A 19,475-nucleotide genomic window follows, 5' to 3' on the forward strand; every position below is an offset into this window, starting at 1 on the left:
ATATTCAAATAATATGGAAAAGAATAAGGGAGAAAGTAAACTCCCTGGAATTCAAGCACTCAGTAATAACCATCAATGTCTTGTGCTCACCTTTCTGGATCTTTCTCCCCTATGCATGTATGTGTCCATGGACACATGTACATATGTAAACCTGCAATTGTTTATATGTAGATATTTGTGCACTGTTTTACATTGACAAGTGTTTTACTGTCTGTTCCTCTTTCTATTCAACTGTACGTGTGATCCTCTTTCATTCTGAGGAATATAAATATACATCACTTTTGAATGGCTTCTGAAGATTTTATTATATGAATAATGGATATTCGATAATTTGTTAAACAAAATCCCGATGTATGGACATTTTGTTTACTTCTCATTAATTGCTACTGTGATCAATATCCCAGTGAATATCCTTTTATCCTTTTATCCCTGTGCACCTGTCCAAGTTTCTTTTCAGGAGGAGACTGTTGGACTCCAGGGCATGCATATTTGGAATTTTGATACATAGTGCCAAATTGCCCTGCAGAAAGTTTATACCAGTTTACAATCCTGCCAACAGTGGATGAAAGATCCTAAAGAATAGGGAAATTAACTTTCCATTTTCTTAGGCTTTTCTGAATTTTACCCGCCCCTGGAAATTTACCTCTAAATGCTTAAAAGACATATGCATTTATGAAGTGCTGAAGGTTTGGTATCGATCCACATCCAGATTCCAGAACAAGTTATTTAATTGGTGGTTTATGAAACTTGGAATAAAATCAGCAGTCACTGAGATTGTTTATTTGTTCACTAAGATTAAGGAATGCTAAACTCACTTTGTTTGTTAATAAGGTTAATATAAAGACAGTTCCAGGGAATGGCATAGACACAGGGTACCAGGATTTCAGCTAGACCTTTGACACAACAAAATCCAACAACAAAAAATATTTATTTTACCAGATGGAGAAATAAAGACTGAATGGTGGTCCAGTTGAATGGATTTATATTTGATTGAACAACTCTACCCTAGGCGGGTTGGTTAGGGAATCCTGTCACCTCTACAGGGAGGTTGTCAGAGTGCTTAACTCTGTCCTTCTAGCGTGTACATGGGCTTAATTATATACAGCTTTTGAAAACACACTTTTTCAGAGTGTGATGCCTCAAAGCTGGCAACATTAGCTAAAACAATGGAAGACATAATTAGAATTGAGAACTAGCTCAGCAGAATGGAACTGTAGACCCAAATTTAGTTAGGATAAGTCTAAACAAATATTCGGTAAGGAAAAGAATGAAGTTTATATTTGGAATTAAAATTCTAGGAGGGGGAGAGTATGAATGGCAGGGGAACTGGCCACCAGGGTATGAGCTTAATCAATTGCAAATTTGAATATTAGTCATCACTGCACAGCAGATGCTACGAACTCAGTGCAACCTAAGAGTATATGAGTTATTTTTAAATAGTATTTAGCACAAGTAGGGAGACAGGTGAAGACTTGAAGTCAGGCTGTGTTCGGGGAATTGTTCTCTAAGAGGAGTCCTGACACATTGTAATGACCCCGTCTGTGATGGTGTACAGAGAGGGGACCAGGAGAAGTCGAGAATGACCAGTCGAGAGGACAAAGAATGATTAGGCTAGTTAGCTAGAGATAAAGGGCATAACTGTATTAAATGTCTGAAGACCTGGGCCCTCTCCAAACAGGCAGAATTAGGACAAGTGGACTGAAACTGTCGCCCAAAAGCTCAAAATATGTAGGGAGGAGGGGGAACATCCCATTTAAGCCATGTAATGCATTGTCTCATAAAATATCGAGTTTCCCATCTCTGGTGGTAATGCATCCAGCAGGGCTGCTACACAGGGAATTCCTGTTTGAGGGAAGAGGGTTGTCTTAGATTCTTTCCACCAAACACACGCGTGATGAGTGGCGTTTACATGCCCAATACTCTCCCATGATGGCCCAGACTTTGAAAACACCCAGAAGTCTTTTGCAGAGAAGTAAAGCACCATATTAGCTGCTAACACTGGGACTCCTGTTAATGCTCCACCAATAATCACCACCTGCTAGGGCTGCGGCACAAAGGGAAGGGAACTGGCTCTGTGTGCATCCCAGCACACCAACTAACTAGTACGTCCCCCTTTTCTCTCCTGCTCAAGTGAACATTTCCAATGGGAATGTGTTCCAATGGTCGGGTTCCGGCACCCTCAAATCTAACCTCTCTGTGTTTTTTCCCTTTCTCTTTTTCCCTTTCTCCCCATAGCCTGCTCTTACTTGTTTTCGTCCCATTTTAACTTAGTTCTTCTCTTCTTGAAAGTAGTTCCCACTAATTTTCTTTTCTTGTTTTTTGAGGAAGATTAGCCCTGAGCTAACATCTACTGCCAATCCTCCTCTTTTTGCTGAGGAAGACTGGCCCTGAGCTAACATCTGTGCCCATCTCCCTCTATTTTATATGTGGGATGCCTGCCACAGCATGGTGTGCCAAGCAGTGCCATGTCCACACCCGGGATCTGAACCGGCAAACCCCGGGCCGCCGAAGTAGAACATGCGAACTTAACCACTGTGCCACTGGGTTGGCCCCCCAACTAATTTTCTTTATATATACAATTATTCTCACAACCAATAACAAAATTTCCCCAAGAAACCTCCCAAAAAAGCGGACCAAAGGACATGAAAAGGAGGCTCAAAGATAGTGGAATAGAAATGGCCAGTAAATGAATGAAAAGATGCTCAGCCTCAAATTATGATTAGGGAAATATGAATGGGATATAGTTTTTCATGTATTGGATTTTTTTTTTTAAGTTGGCACCTGAGCTAACATCTGTTGCCCATCTTCTTTTTTTTTCCGTTTTCTTCTTCTCCCCACAGCCCCCCTAGTACACTGTTGTATATTCTAGATGTAGAGCCTTCTAGCTGTGGCATGTGGGACGCCGCCTCAGCGTGGCCTGGTGAGCGGTGCCATGTCCGTGCCCAGGATCCGAACCGATGAAACCCTGGGCCACCGAAGCAGAGCACGTGAACTTAACCACTCGGCAATGGGCCTGGCCCCTGGATTTTTGAAGATTAAATGGTTTGAAGAGATTCTGTGTTGTCACAGTGTAGGGAAAGGGTGCAGACTGAAGTAAACCAGTGTTTTTCGAGGGAAATTTGATGATATCTTTCAAACTTTAAAATGTGTGAGCTTTATTCTAGGGATCTCTCTTGAATCTCTCTTTTCCTAGCACATTATAGAAACAGCTATCATATTTTAAAGCATCCATCCTTGTTAAGAACAAGCATATGAGGACAGGCAAACTCTTTCTTTGGAAAAGTATTCTTTGTAGCAGTGTTGGAAAAATGAAAAACTGAAAATGACCCGAATGTCTTTCAGTCATTCAAAAGCATTTACTGTGCCCACTGTGTGCCAGGCCATGTTTTAGGTGCTTGGGTTACATCTTTGAACAAACAAGAATTCCCTCCTGCTATTTTAGTACGTCAATAGAGGACTAGTAAATAGAAGTACATGAATAGAATGGAATAAAATATAACCATTAAAAATGAGGTAGCTTTACATGACCTTGACCTGGAAGGATGGTCAAGACATATTGGACATTTTATTTTTAAAGGGTATGTGCATGTGCCTGTGCTTGCAATATGTATAAAAATTTTCTGGAAAAACTGGCAAAAAACTTTAACAGTGGGAGTAGTGATGTTGGGATGGGGAAAGAGAAATATTACTTTTCTGCTTATAAACTCTTTTGTACTTTTTAATTTTTCATAGCTAGCATGTATGCTTTATATGATAAAAAAAAAAACTTATAGCTCTTATAGAAAAGAAAACATTACAAAGCTAATTCAATAGTTCTGCTAGAGAACTAAGGGTCACATCTCAAAGAAAATGGAAAAGTTCCTTAACCTGTCTGTAGGTATTGAGACCAAAATGATTAGGTGTTTGATGCTGTTCAGACTGCAAGAATGGAAATTAACAGCAAGTTACTTTGGAATGCAAAACAAAAGACATGAGGTGGGCCTGTGGTCTTACTGGTCATGGGCGTGATGGACTTGTCTACACATGCAAATCAAATGAGAGGGGGCCAGGGGCAGAGGAAGGACCTGAGGCCAGCAGTCAAGTATTCTAGAGCTTTGTCCCGCTTTTGTGAGTGACTAACCTTCAACCTCTTGGAACCACAGTCTCCCCTTCTGTAAAATAGTGAAGTTGGATTCGTTGATTTAAGGTGTGGCCTAGCACTAACATTGCATGAACCTAAATTATTCTAGCAAGGCCTCATTTGTAGGAGAGAGATTTGAGATAGCTCCTGAAATTCTCTAGAGTCTTCAAGAAGATCACCTCAGCTTTCCAGTTACCCACCTACTAGTGTTACGAAGAAATATTAGTTATGTACTTTAATATCTCTTTTTGTTTAGATTTGGTATAAACGCATTTGGATATTTTTGTCCTTATGCTATTTCAACTGCAGGGTCATAGAAAATCAGGCTCTTTGGATTCTGCCTTAAACAGGTGACTAAGAGAAATCGATTTTCAAAATGTATACATTTGTTGAATTTAATCTGATGTGTTAGGGGAAAAAAAAAAAAAGACCCAGCATGATTCGACACCCTGGGCATTTCTAGATGAAATGAGAACATAATTTCGTCCTTTCTGGAAATTGGATTTCTGTCAGATACACAAACCCAGAAGTTCCACTTTGCCTCTTCTTTGTGGGTAAGTTTTCACAGGAGAAGAGGTGGTGGTTATAGACGAGTTTTCATATTTGTGTGCTGGGGGAGTATGAGCTTGGAGGGGCACGTGAGGGGACCTGCGAATGATATGCCTGTCTAGTTTGTGTGTCTCTGGGGCCCCATGGAGACCTTCTATCCAGAGTGGAATTTGTGACTCAGATTCTCCTTCCTTGTTGAGCTAAATTGGTCCTAGTTAGGGGACGTTCAGAGTATCCCATATAAAGCTGGTAAGGACCCTGAAATCCAAACAGAAGGAGAACTGCTCAGCAAGCAACCCAACGGGAAGATAAACGCTGGAGTGAATGTTTCATAGATTTGGTATTTGGGACACTCCACTGCCATTTCCCTCTTCCCATTTGTTTTTCAACTGATTGGAAAACTACTAATGAGCATGTTTACATTTCCTCCAGTTGTTTTACCCAAGTGTGAGACCAGCTGGGGAGAGGGGTTTGTTCTCTGTCCAAGGCCCTAGCTGTCTCTCCCTCTGCCTTCCTCTCACTCTCGGCTGCCAGGCCCCAGTGGCCCTGCCAAACTTCTCCTCCTCGTCTCACCACCCCTCTCCCTGGGGTTCTCTCTGTGCTCCGCGCCGGCCAGCAGCCCCACCACATGTTTTACATTGCTCACACCCTCCCTTCTCTCCCCTTTTGTTGCCATTTGTTTTGTTTTGAAGGGGGTGAGGTGCGGAGGAGGTCTTGGGTTTACGCCCTTCCACTCAGCTTCAGAACTGGAGCAGGCCCGGATTTCATTTGCTCCCATTTCTGCGCTGAGATCAAAAGCGCCCATAGGAGAATGTGGTTCTGTCCTCTGACAGTTCTTCAGGATGCATTTGTTCTCTCTGGGCTGCTCCGAATTTCTCGTCTCTGCTGTGTGCAACCCAGTCCATTCTCCGTCGCTTTGCTCTTTCCTTCTGATGAGGGTGCCCCAAGCTTCAGTCATTTTGAGAACCACCTTTACAATGTTTTCCATGTCCTATCACAATTTCTATGAATTCTCTGTTCGATGTGCTTGTTATAATTTATTCAAATACATTTTAAAGTAAATCCATTACTGTTAAAAAGTCCATTTACTCCCTGTGAATCATCTTCCATATCCCCAGGTATGTGGACACATCTTTTCTTAGCCCTTTCTGTGGAAGACTCTCTTTGTCCTTTCCTGAGATGCTGCTGGATTATTCAGCCTCTTCAGTTCTCCTGAAGAGTCATTCACACTCTCAGTTTCCAGTCTATTGTTCAACTCTGTTAGGCCGTACCCTGAGGCGTATTTTTTAAAATTCATTCGTTGAGGAGACGATTTGGTGACGCCAGTTCTGCCAGTGACCATAAATGTTTGTTGAGTGTATGAACTGAGTGAAGACCTTTACCTCCGTCGTCCGCAGAGTTTTAGTCTGAATTCCAACGCCTGCAAACAGCCTTCTCTTTTTCTTTCTTCCCTCCTTTCTTCTCTTCTTTCTTCTTTCTTCTCTCTCTCTCTTCCTTCCTTCTCTCTCCCCTCCCACCCTCCTTCCTCCCTTCCTTCTCTCCTCTCTTTCTTTCTTCCCAGCCTCCCTTTTTTTCTTTTTAGTTAAAAATTGGGATTTGATTTTGAAACTTACTTTCTAAAGAAACTCATAATAGACCGTGCCCAGAATGCGTCCTTAGTAGGAGAGTCTGGGGTTTTTTCGGAGACCCTCTATTGACTCTCTGAGTTGAAACGGTTTAGACTCCACATAAAATATGCGTTGTTTACCCAGGCTCTTCATGCTCTGCATACTGTTACAGTCCTTGAAGAGCTTGTCAGTGACAAGTAAGATAAATGAATGAAGAGGACTTTACAAGTGTTTAAAAGCTAAGTATAGCATGTGCTGCCCACTACTTAATTAAACAGACCTGCGCTTAACTAAGTAACTTTGTGGTGGAAACTTCCAGGGCCTTCCCCTTCCCCCAGATCCCACCACCTCCAAAGGTGCTCAGGATGTTAGAAATTCCCTAGCTGCCTGCAGTTGCTAATGTGTTAACCTAGATTCGAAACTGTCTCCTTGGTTGAAGCATTAAAAATTAGTGTGGATTGTAGACAATGACTTTTGAATTTCTATTAGAGTTGGTCAGCAACACGGACTCCTTTGGGATTTGATCAAGATTTTATAATGTGCCTGAGTTTCATCCATTTCACAGAGAACTCTAAAATCAAAAGTTAGCTGCTTCTCTTCTGAGCTGAGATTAGAGTCAATGTCCAGAGAGTTGGAGCCCATGTCCAGATCAATCTTGATTGTTTTTTCTTTAATGTAGGTGTCAGTCCTCATGGATCTGAGCAGTAGGGTGCAGTGGTTACTTAGGAATCTCTGGTCCTAGATGTACCAGTTGTGTGACCCTGGTTAAGGTTCTTAGTCTGTCTGAGCCACAGTTTATTCATCTGTAAAGTGGGGATGATAACAACCTCTATGAGGGCAAACATTCAGGTTATGTGCATTTGAATCACTCTTGGTTCTAATGGGTTTCTGCCCTTGTCATGGCAGCTATTAAAGATTTTGAATACGGCTTCCCCTTCAGCCTACATCATAGAGTTGGTGTGACTGACTAAATGAGATAGCAACAGCAAAGCGCTATGCTCAGCACATAGCAAGGGCGAGGTAAGCATTGGTTGTTACCGTTGATGTATACAGGTGGCTCCATCTCACAGTGTCAGTCTTCTTTCTGCCATTATTAAGGATCCTAATCTCCACATTATCAGCAGAGTACATAGTACTCTTGTCTGTAAATAATTCTCCCCTGATGGGCTGAATTGGCTGGTAATAGAATGGAGGTGATGATGTTCCCAGCTACAATCATTGTCTATAACCTCTTGGGACTTCCTCAGGTTCCTAAGGTGGCAGCACGAAGTAGTTTACCAGAATAATTTCGCTTCCCTGATTTTAGAAGAAAAACTGCATGAAAGTGCCATTAGGAATAAGAACAGCAGATCAGCATCTGTCCATGTGGAGTTTGGTTCGTGCTGAAGACATTCTTCCCTATCTCACTTATTTTATACATATAGGAACTGAGACTCATGGAAAAGTGATTCAGTCTGAGTCTCAGAGTGAATATTTGGCAGAAATAGAATTAGTACCAGGCGTACGTTACTTCCCTAAGGAAAGTGAGATATCTATCTCCCTAGGTGATGAGAAATCTCCAGACCTGGCTATGGAAAGGCCTCGTAGTCACAGGAACGTTAGTCCTGTGCCAGAGTTAGATACAGACTTGTTAATCATTCAACAGGGTCTTTGCTGGAATTCCCACAAAAACAGAGACAAAGATTTGGTGCAGGTAGTTTATTTGGAACATGATCCCAAGAAGTACATGGTGAGAAAATGGAAAAGTGAGACAGGGAAGTGAAAAGGCCAATAAAGGTGCATTAATGGTTGGTGTCCCACTATTGTCAACCAGGGCTGCATCCTACTGGAGACCTACTGAGAGATTCTTGAACGCACCATAGTGTTGTCCCACTAAGGAGCCAAGATGCTGGTTATTTATCCATCATCTCCCTACCACATAGATCGAAGGTTGTTCTAAGGGCATGAGATCCCCAGCATTTCTGGTCTGCCCTGTTCCCAGGCCAAACTTGCTCCTGTGGCCAGAAGAATACCTCAGACAGAGAGAGGTGCAGGGGCTTGAGGTGGGAAGCCAGAAGCTCACCCAGGACTGTCCATCCAAGCTGCAAGTGACCTCCAGTGTGGAACAAGAGGATATGGGAGGGGCACTGACATTCTCTATAACAATTAAAAATAAAATATAAAAGATACTTAATGAGTAGGTACAAAAGTAGCAGCCAAACCCTCCATGGTGACCTACTAATTTTCTGTCTATAAATAAGGACTGAGGGAGATGCCTTCAGAAGGTTGGGAGAGAGATTCTCATCAGTGTTCTGTTTGGCTGCAGATGAATGGCAGGAAGGACTGATCAGCTGAATGAGTTGGGGGAGTTCACACCAGTTTTCAAGGCAAGACTGATGCTGTAGCGGTGGATTGTGCAGATATTTGTAAATAGATAGATGCCCAGAGCCCAGCCCATTTTCCCAGAGATGCCATAGTTTGACACGTGTGAACGTATGTCTGTGGCTCTGTCTTAAATTCCTTCAAGAATACCCCAAGTTGATAAGTTCTTCTGAGAAATAAGATAGTGAATTATGATCTCAAATATGTTTCCTGTTTTCTCCACATCCAATAAAGGAATGAGGAAAGCGATACACACACACACACACACACACGCACGTACACACACATGCATACACACCTCATGTCATGGGTTTCAGATCCCCTCATAAACCTATTTTTCCTCTCAAGGTGATTAGGGGGTGAGTTTACCATGAAATCTCCCAGCCCACCCTTCTGTATACCATATCCACGCCCACTTTCAATTCTTAGCTCGAGGGCATCTTAGCTAGAGGATTTCTCCTGCTTCTGGACATTCGTGTAAACCTATCTATTCTCTCTTGTTTTCTTTCCCATTTTCTGTTATATCGTCAGTCCCCTGATTCCTCATGTCTTATTTGTCTTTGCTTTGTCTCCTGCATCTGGCCTGAAACCTTACCCTTCATATCACTACCACAGGACTGTGGAGTCAGAAACCTGGGTTTAAGTCCTGTTCCTCCACTCACTAGCTGAGCTACTATGGGCTTGGTTTCCTCATCTGTAAAAGAGCGCTCATAAGAGTAGCTATCTCAAGAGCAAGGATTCAATGACAGTATACTGGTCAAACCTTTATCCTGGCACATAATCGTACTTGTCTTTGTGATTGCAAAACTTTGGTAAGTGTTGAATGAATTTCTGTACAATATCCAGAGTAGAAGCCTTCCCATCACTGATTCTTACTTACTCCCATAAGGTTCCCCAATGTGGCATATTCTCCTAATGGCTTCTTCATCCTCCTGCTTTGTTTTGTCCTTCAATATTGACCTGAGCATTGGAACCTAGAGCCCACTCGGTTATGATTCATTGCCATGTGGTCCTGGTGAATGTTCAGGAAATCTCTCTCCTCCTCACTGTCCAGTTGTTATCTAGTTTCTCCATCTTTTCCTTGGAGACAAGAACTGTTGACCTTGCTCTGATTTGGCAGAAACAGGACCAGTAGAAGAGTGCTGAACTATTTTGGATTTGTCTGGCGGGAAAGAGGAAGAAAGGAAAACCTGGTAGAAGAAAGTATAATTGCTATTGTATGGTATTATCTCCATATCCCATAGCAACAAATCTTAGTATATTTTTTTCTTATTTAAACCATATTCATGAAGGTTTTATTGTTAACTTGATCCAGATGACTGATCAAAGCATAGTTCGTTATTGCCACCTTGCTAAAATATTTTTAAAGGCAGTTTTAATATTACCCTTTTATAGCTACATATTGCCATTAAGCTATTGAGTCTATTACTAGTCAATCAAGGATTTTCGTTTTGTTTCAAGAGCTCCTTGGATAAACTCTTCAGAAATGTCAAGAGAGACGAAGTATATGGCACCTTTTCACAGATGGTGTTCATCAGGGATTTTAGTTAATGGATAAAGTTTCGGTTTTCCATGGTTGACTTCTGGTGCTCACAAAAGTATTCTAAGGGCCCTTGCTCTTCCAAAAGCTAGGGGATAGTAAGGAAATGAACCTCATAACACCCAAACACCCTCTATTCTTAATGAGGTGAGTAACTGGGGACATGGTGAGGTATTTCACTGGGTCCATTTTACTAAGGAATGGAGTATTTCTTGAAGAAGATCAGTTTGACTTTTTCCAACAGCTCCAAAACTATACATTTATCCTGCTCTCCCTACTCGCGAGAACAACAAGCAAGAGCAAGTACTCAACAGGAGGAGTTAAACTACCACCTGAAGAATTATGTATTCAACTGACTCATCACAGACGCCGGTTGTGTATTTTTCCCTTTCATCTGTTCCAAAGTAGCGTATACCTTTTCCATGCATTCCTTCATACAGTCATACATTTATTCAACACACATTTACTTACTACTTATATACCAGATTCTGTGCTATATGGTGAGTATAAAGGTAATTCAGATATAATGCTTCCCTCAAGAGAATTTCAACCTAGTGGTGCAGAAAGCCAAGAAATCACATGATTATTTACCATTCATTGAGGTAAGTGCTGTGATGGAACGGGGCTGGGGCTGGGGCTGGGTACAGGATTCTGGGGAAGGCAGTGGAAGAGCACTTAAATCCTTCTAAGGTGGGCTTAGGGAAGGCATTTCTGGAGGTAATGTTATTGAAGCTAAGACCAGAGGAACTAATGGGTATAGTTCAGGTAAAGGGGAAGACGATGAAGGACATGACAGGAACAGAGAGCAGCGTGTCCCAGGGCCAGGGAGAGGGCGGGGGGGATGAGACATGAGACTCGGAGGGGGACAGCAGTTACCTCTCAGAAGCCTGCAAAGTGTGGAGGAGCAGGGGCTATTTTCCTGAGGGCAGTAGAGAGCCTCTGAGGAACTTGAAGCCAGGGACTTGCAGGGGTCTGATGTCACTCAGGCTGTGGATTGTGTTCAATGGGAGGCAAGAGTGCAGCAGGAGAGCTGTTGGGAGCCTATTGCCCTAGAGAAATAAGGTGGCGCCTGGAAGAAAGAGGAAGTAGAAAATGAAATCTGATTAGATTTGCCTCAGCAGTCATGACATAATATAGTAAAATGAATATAACACGGTTAGCCAAAGGCGAAAGTGTCAGGTCAGCAGTTTGGTAGACACTGAAAAGGAAATAAAAAGGGGCTTCAGTGAATTGCTAAGTGAGTCCACGAGTTCCCCAGTGCAGCGCTGTGGAAAGCCATCCCTCTCCAACTCGATATTAGTTTTCCTGGGATTTCAGTTATGACTGCCCAGAGGATTTGCTGTTTAAGGCTTTGTGGTGGGCACCTCGTGTATCTGATGGCTACAGGGATATGAGCCATTACACGTGGAATCACCTGGTAAACATGTCTGGAGTGATTTGAACAAATAGTATCCTTGTTCCAATCCTTGTTCCAATTTTCTGCACTTTTTCTTCCATCAACCTTTAGGGAGTCTTATTCATGGCTTCCTGTCCTTCCAGACCATTCTTGGTGTGTTAGGAAACCAATATAATTGGGCAGAGATGGGGATAGGTATTGTAGACTTAAAAAAAAAATTAGAAGAGATCAACTGACGATTAAGCGAGCAGGATTGGTCAAACATTTTTATAGAAGGGAAAACTAGCAACCAGCCTGTAAGAAATCGGTCACAGTTTAGGGGATATGTTACAAGCAAGATAAATAAAACTGGTCTAGAGTATCAGGCCAAACTCTCATTTTTCATCTCCGTTTCACACTCTTCTCTTCCAGCCCAGACTAATCAAAAGAAGCCTCTTCCGCTCACAATTGCTCTGTGTACATTTCCCCCAGATCTGGTATTCACATGAACAATGTGGTTTATTTATATTTCAGCACCAAATTGGAAAGATGACATCATTCATTTACAGTCTTTATCCCATGACATGCCTACTCTCCAACACCTCATTTCAGCAGACGCATTTAGGACTGCATATAGCATCTTGTTTAGCTTGTACATTCTTTTATGGGATACAGTTCAAAGGTAGGGAACTTTAGGCTTGTCGCTGGTAAGAAAATAATCTCATAAAATCACAGGAGCTTCCCCAAAGGATAAGGACGTTATGATGTTTACAATAGCAGAGTTATTATTTGTTCATTTAGGCTTCATCGTTCATTCTTGGGTGAGTCCCTTCCTTCTTGATGATAGCAGATCTTACAGCTCCCTTCAGGCTCTCAGAATTCTGTTAGAAGAAACAATTCCAGATTTATTAGTTCACAAGTTCAAAAGTACAGGCTCCTGACAATACTGGAATTTTAGGTGTGAACACTGAATTTCAGAATCTCATATTCAAGGGCAGACTGAAGAAGGGGAGTCTCAGCACTTGGTCAGCAACAGCTCCACTGACCTGCTCTCTTTCACAAGGCATAACTTCTTCATTGGGTCTTCTGACACTTTAAGTGGACAAGTGAAGGATGGAAATGCTATCAGCTGCCAAAGGTTGCCTGGGATGTTTTATTTCATTTTTAGGTGGATCTTTCCCTCTATTTTTATTATTTTCATCCATATACATGCATTTTTTTTACAGTCACTCTGGGGCCTCAAGTATTGTACACATTTTTTAAAATGGAGTGAGTCAATCATTGAGACATCCTCTGGCAGGTAGAATTGGGTTGTGAGGTGTTTCCAAAACTTAAGAGAACCGAAGCATTTATGGGAAAGCTATTTCTACCTGTTTAGCTGCTTGCCTTTTTTGCTAGTAGCATGGCAAAGAGAAAAGCCTAGAGATTGGAGAATTGGAAGACCCAGAAAATCTCTATGTTCTATGTCAAGGAAGAGATTCTGGGGTCTGAAATCTATGCCTTGATTTTCTAGCTGCAAATGAGAATAGTAATAATTTTTCCCAGGAAAGTCTTCAGAATAAGTTTGACTATGTGAAAAATACTGTAAGGATACGCTATGTTAGGTCCAAAATTATTATCAGAGTATTATTTATGTTACATAATAAAATTCCAACTGACCAGAGGCTCTGCCAGCCCCTGACTTCCAGCTCTCTTAAAGTGCTGATGGCTTGTTGTCATCTCAAGCCACCAGTGGGATTGTTATGGCAACTCAAGATGTGTCCTCAACTCTCAGTGACCTTCCCTGGCTGAAAACAAAAGTGCAGCTCGCCTCCACAATGGCAGCATCCCTCAAAATCATGGCCCCTTCTTTCTTTCAGTCACTTATTGCAGCAACGTGCTTAGTGTATCAACATCTGCTAGGCCCCATGCTAGATTCTGGGGAGAAGCAAATGAAAGAAACAGCCCCAAGTCTACTGACAGATGAACAGATAAATCCGTGGTCATGGAGCGAGGCTAAGCAAGCGGCACATGTCAGCCAGCCTCAAGGGTAGAGTCAGGAAAAGACTGTGAGTTAGCCAGACACAGAAGTTAGAGGGAAGGGAAGGCGGCTGGGGGAGGCCTTGCAGGCAAGGTAAACAGCATGTATTAAGAAGGAGAAGTTTCTTACAGTAAATAACAACAACAATAATAGTAATGACAGCATTTGACTTGTGAGCCCATTGTGTGTCAGGTCCTGAACCGACACTTGAAGTCTGTCATATCACTTACTCCTCACAGCGATGGCACGGAGGGAGGGCATCATTGCTCCCTTGTTAGAGTTGAGGAAATTGAAGCTTAGAAATAGTTAACTCTCAGAAGACCACATAACCAGCAAAGAGGTGGAGTAGGACTTGAATCCAGACAGTCTTATCCCCTAACTCATACTTGTAGGCTCCACATTTCCTGGCTTTCTGGGCTGGATATTTTTATCTGCCTTTTTCTGTGGTCTTTAGGCATTTTTCTAGGTTCTGTGACCCTGTTGGGTCAATTCATCGCTGGTCTGTTTCTTGCTCTGTGTAATAAAACAATACAGTTCTATGGCCCAGAGGGTTTAACCACGACACCTAGTTGCCTCATGTGACAAACATAGCGGGATTTAAATTAGAGTAGTCAGTTCTTCTCCATTGTCTTTGCTCCTTTTGCTCAATTTCTTCAAAGAACAATATCAATTAAAATCTCCATTGACAGCTCTTTCGCCAGAAGTCATCATAGCAACAAACCATCTCCACTGGTATTTTTGCATTTGGCAGCTTTGAGTGGATTTCGTTGCCTTGTCTCGCGAGACCATTGTTTGTCTGTAGTTCTGTGTCTCCACTCAGCGCTTTGCCATCTTTTCATTCAGGGCTTCCTTCTCTCGCTTGCTCCAGAGTGTAGGATGTGATTGTTGGCAGTTTGTGATTGCAAGCTTAAGCACCTTAGGATGTGTTCATTTCTTCCCTTTTAAATCACATGGGGGCAGTACACTAAGAGCTACCAGTGTAGATCTGAGAACACAATAGCTTCAAGGATGTGGCAGATCCTCTTTCACCAAAGCTAATGGCATGGTGCATTCATTATTAAGTTTCAGTTTGACCAAACATGAAAACTTCTGAATTAGGAATGAAGGGAACCCTATAGGTGTTGTAATTATTCCCTGAGTCTCTTTGGCTCGTCCTCTAGCTCCTGATGGAATCTTCTTTGGTTTTTGTTCTGCACAGACCCAGAACAGAATGAAGCTGATGGCAGACAACTACGATGAGGACCACCACCATTACCACCACCACCACCATCATCACCACCACCGATCTCCTGGGAGGTCGCAACATTCCAATCACAGGCCTTCTCCCGACCAGGTCAGTTTCATTGCCGCTTACCTCCAGGACCCCTTTTACCCTTTGGATATTTTAAGATAAAATAAATAATCCTCAAGAAATAATAAACAGCATAAAGTGATACGTTCTTTGAACTGAAACTAATAGCTTTGGTATTTATTTCCATCACTCAAGGAATCTAAATGTTTTCCTTTCTCTTTCCTCTTTAAGGTTTTGTCTGTTCTTGTTTATGTTATGCATTTTCTTTCCTCCCCTCCTTTCTTCTTTCATAGATATGTAGTCTATCGCTGGCTCAGTATCTAATGGTGGGTTACTTTGGAATGTCTCTCTCAAGTTTTAAGAGAAAGCACTTTGTTTCCATGAGCTTGGCAACCAGAGAAGCTTTGAGTTTGCTGAGCACTTTCCTAGAAAATTCCTTAGTGATGCAAATTAATAGTCGGGCAAAATAGCATGAGGAGAAATCAGTTTTGCTTACATTTTAGTCAGTGAAGTCAAGGAGTCTGGTTTATTTGATTTGGACCCTATCTTCTCCCTTGACTAAGGAGAGCAAGTGAAAAGGTGGATCGGCAAAAACACAAACCTCCTGTGATTTCCAGTGATATTTGCATTCACCCACCAAATGCGAAAACTATTTATAGTGTTTAGTATTAAAACTCTTGAAGGTGAATTTCTTGGAAATTGTGAAATTAAATGCAAACCAGCAGGATAATATAGTTAATATTAGCAGAATTTCCTCCTTTATTGTATTATGACTTTTTTGTGTAAGATCCTAATGTAACTTATACAATAAATTTCAAGAGGGATGGGGCCATAGGTAATGGGATATAATCATCTGGATAAGTGTGAATGCCTTTGTTATATATTTCTTGATATGTAAGGGGAGGGCTTATTGGAATTACCTATGTGAAGAGGGGTTTAATTGTTTGCTGGAGGAAGGGGTTCTTATTATGCTCCTAAAACTTTTTTTCAAATGGCTCTGTTTCCTTTTCACCTCATATGACTAGCATCCCAAGGAAGTTAAGATTCTGAGTCCCCAAGATGTTTTACCAGAAGTACAACTCCAGGGGGAGCCATTTATATAGTACATAATGTAAGAAGTGCTCCCTGGGGCTGTGCAGTGAGGTAGCTCCAAACAGGAGGGCCCCTGACACTTGACCCCAGCTTGGCTCTACCCTTGTACCCAGAAACATTTGCCCTCAGAGACCTCAACACTGTAGAAGGTGTTCACACAGAAATCTTGATTTCTGAAGCCAAGTGCAGAAGGGCACCAGTTCATGTTATTAGCTCTTAAAATGGTTCTCAATTTGGAAATCAGCAAAGTGGAGAGAGAGATTAATTTTATGTCATTAACTTGGATGTCTGTGGTACTGGTTTGATTTGGTTTTATTTATTCAATTCTCATCCCTCACTACCATCACCACCTCCCTGCACTCCTCTGCCCTATTGTACCTGGCATCCTGCTAACTAAATCTCCTCATTCTCATTCATAGTCCCTGATCTTTGATACACTGCCCTTTGCTCCTTGACCTTCTCTTGTGAGGGGTGTTTGGTTTTTTTGGTGCTGGAAGGCCACCCTGGCTTTTCCCCAGAGAGACAGGAACAGAGAGTGGTATGGGGTAGAAGGAAGAATTTGGAGCTAAATTGGGAGAGTGGGTCACACAAGGACTTGCTGAGATAGCAAACTGGCTTGTTTCATCACAGAGACACATATGCTAATATGTCCTGAAATTGGGCACAAGATCAAACTTACCTGCCTTGTGAATGATCTTTCTCACAAATAAGTCTCCTGCTACTTTGCAGAGATCTTTAATCACAAACTAGAGTACTTGCCTATTTGGCTGACCCTCCAGTGTTTGTCCACTGACACTAGAGGTTGTCATAGGGCAGAAATCATTGCTCAGGGGGCGTCCCCTTCCAGTTCCTTGAGGAGTGTCTGGCTAAGACGCCGTAAAGCCTTCTGATAGACCTTTCTCATTGCTACTGTTGAGAGTATGGTGATGGCCTTCCAATTTCACATCCTTCATCTCAGTGACCACTCCAGGCAACTCATGGACATAGGGGCAGATAGCCTCATTCCCTTCTACAGATGAGAAGTCCAGGCCCTTAGAGGAAGAGGTTGAACTGACTAGAGTCCTGCTGCTGGTGATTTGCTCACACAGCTAGTACTAATTGGAGCACATATTCCATGCCAGCCACTATGCTGGGCTTGGGAAGAGCATGATGGACAAGACAGAACACCTACCTACAAGGAGTTTGCTTTCTAGTCCTAGGACAAAAATCTAGGTCATCTGATGTCTTGTTCAGTTCTTTTCTAGATCATGTCAATCAAAACAAGACAAATAAAAGATAGTTATAACTTAATTAGGGGCCCATATGGACTTAGGATCTTACTCTGCAGTGTGGTTCATTGTGAAAGAGAAATACCCTAAACCAGAGGGATAATTTTGTGGTTTTAAACTGGAATCAGCAAGGCTATAAGGCTCTCTTGCTGCATTCTTTTGATTAGAGAAGGAGAGTTAAGCAAGGAGCTCTGGTATGAGTAGGTTGACTCTAGTGATGGAAATGGCTAGATCCCCTGGGCTGGTTGGCCTTTTTGACAAGGTCTTCCAGGTGTAGGACAATGATGCCCTCCCCTGTACTGGAGATTTGAAATTCATAATCACCAACAACTTTTATATCAATATATGCATTGTAATAAATCTAAGTCCAAAATCTAACAGTCATCGAAAGTGTGGGAAATCTTTCCCAATTGATTACAAACTCTACAAATAATTATTTAAGCATACATACTAATGTGTGTGGAGTGAAACTACTTCGTAGGAGAAAGTGACAGCCTTGTATCAGTATGTGATAACATTAGAGTCCGAATAATGGATTGATTTGGATGAGATTCAAAGTACATGTCTATAATGTACCCATGTTAACTGGACTGACTTCATGGGGAAAGGTCTTTTCCAAGGGATTCCTGATTCCCTTCCCATGAACCTTCCAACCCTAACTTTCCTGTAGCCCTGAGGGTTGACCAACAATGTCTTTTGCAAGAGGAGCTACAAAATGTCGATCTTGCCTCTTGAGCTTTATTAAGAGATCAGAACACAGGAAAACAAAGAAATATTTTTAAAAATCAGTCACTTTTCTACTTTTCCAGAGAAACTCATTTTTCCTTAGGAAATTCAGTTAAAGTATTGCCAGGTACTTGCAGAATTAGATTCTTTTTCCATTTCTTCCCTGTCCCTCTCTCCTTCTCTATGATTTCTGTTTTCTCCTCAGGAGAAACTGAATCCAAGAGTTATAAGTCTAGACTAACATTTCCTAAAGTAACTTTTAGAACATTAGTCCCCTGAGGAAAGTCTTGAAACAGAGATTCAGTGGGCAAAGAATTTTGGGAAAGTGCTGCATATTATAACTCAATCTTGGAGAGTCTTGGTGCAATTAGCAGATCAAAGGATCTAAAAAGTCATATAAGAAAGAAAGCTCTCCAATTTTATTTAATCCAGCATTTCCCAGACTTATTTGATCATAGAATCTTTTTTTCTTTTCTAGTAACATCTGTGCTCTGAGAAATACTGTTCTCAGAGTATCAGGTGAAGAAAGGGGCTACCCAGTTTAAAACATAGCTGATCCCGTTGCTAGCAGTGTTTTTCATCAGAATGTAGAGTTCTGAGGCAAGTTCCTGCATGCTTTGCGTAGCAAAAAATGGGAGTGCCTCTTTCATTCATTTCTTGGGATAACTTTTTAAAGCCTATAGCATCTGAGAATGGTTATCCCACCAAAGCCCAATAGATCTGAACTAAGGGAGCCATTATAAGGATGAGGATCCAAAAGCAAGGATAATCGTAAATACGCAACCCCTCATGGGTTGAAAATGAATGTGATGAAGGGAAGAGAGGATTTGGAGAACACATAAGGGAAGTCAGTGGGGCCTGGCAGTCCAACAGCCTAGACCCCTACTGGAGAAAGGGGCAGTTAATAGTTGGTGGCCTGTGACCTTCAGGATGGACATAGCCGTTGAATATATCCAAGTAGAACATACAGACAAATCCCAGAAATACCTTAGGAAATCTTTCAATCCAAGAAGTGGGCACAAGAGTAGACAACAAATAATTCCTATGACACAGGCTGCTGGTGAGCTTTGTGAAACAATGAAGACCAAAGAATAAATGGAACATGCTGGAGACTCATTAGTGATTTTATTTGTAGTGAAGTCACCAAAACTGATTTTAGAAAAGCTAAGTGGTAATTCAACTTCTCCTAAATGCCCTCTCTACCTGTTGTCATCAGTATCGTTTATTTTCTTTAAGTAGCATCAAGGATGTCAAGTCTTTTAACTTATATTTCCAGACATCACATGATTTTTATTGTCCCAGGAAAAGTCAGATTTTCCTGAGACAAGTCCTTCCAATTGCTCCCAGGTATGAATTAACCCCGTGGATTAAAAAAAAAAAAAAGCACAGTATCAGAGTGAGGTCTACACTCCAGCCAACTCAAAATGCCAGGCCTTGTTCAGGCTGCCCACGGGCATTCAGGACTCACATTTTTGTGTCTGGGTCTTGGGTCTTTAAGGACCTGGATCTCACTGCTTTTTTGTACA

The 19,475-nt window shown here is 41.8% G+C and overlaps 1 protein-coding gene across 1 annotated transcript in view; it reads left to right on the plus strand.

The window, feature by feature from the left end:
- Positions 1–19,475, plus strand: part of ERC2 (ELKS/RAB6-interacting/CAST family member 2) — a 703,663-nt gene that overhangs the window by 673,564 nt on the left and 10,624 nt on the right. Inside the window, exon 16 of the mRNA XM_046646460.1 lies at positions 14,771–14,905. Within this exon, the coding sequence (XP_046502416.1) occupies positions 14,771–14,905 (135 nt within the window). The remainder of the gene's footprint in view (positions 1–14,770; positions 14,906–19,475) is intronic.

The sequence above is a fragment of the Equus quagga genome, chromosome 1 (genome assembly GCF_021613505.1).
Source record: "Equus quagga isolate Etosha38 chromosome 1, UCLA_HA_Equagga_1.0, whole genome shotgun sequence".
Classification (NCBI taxonomy): domain Eukaryota; kingdom Metazoa; phylum Chordata; class Mammalia; order Perissodactyla; family Equidae; genus Equus; species Equus quagga.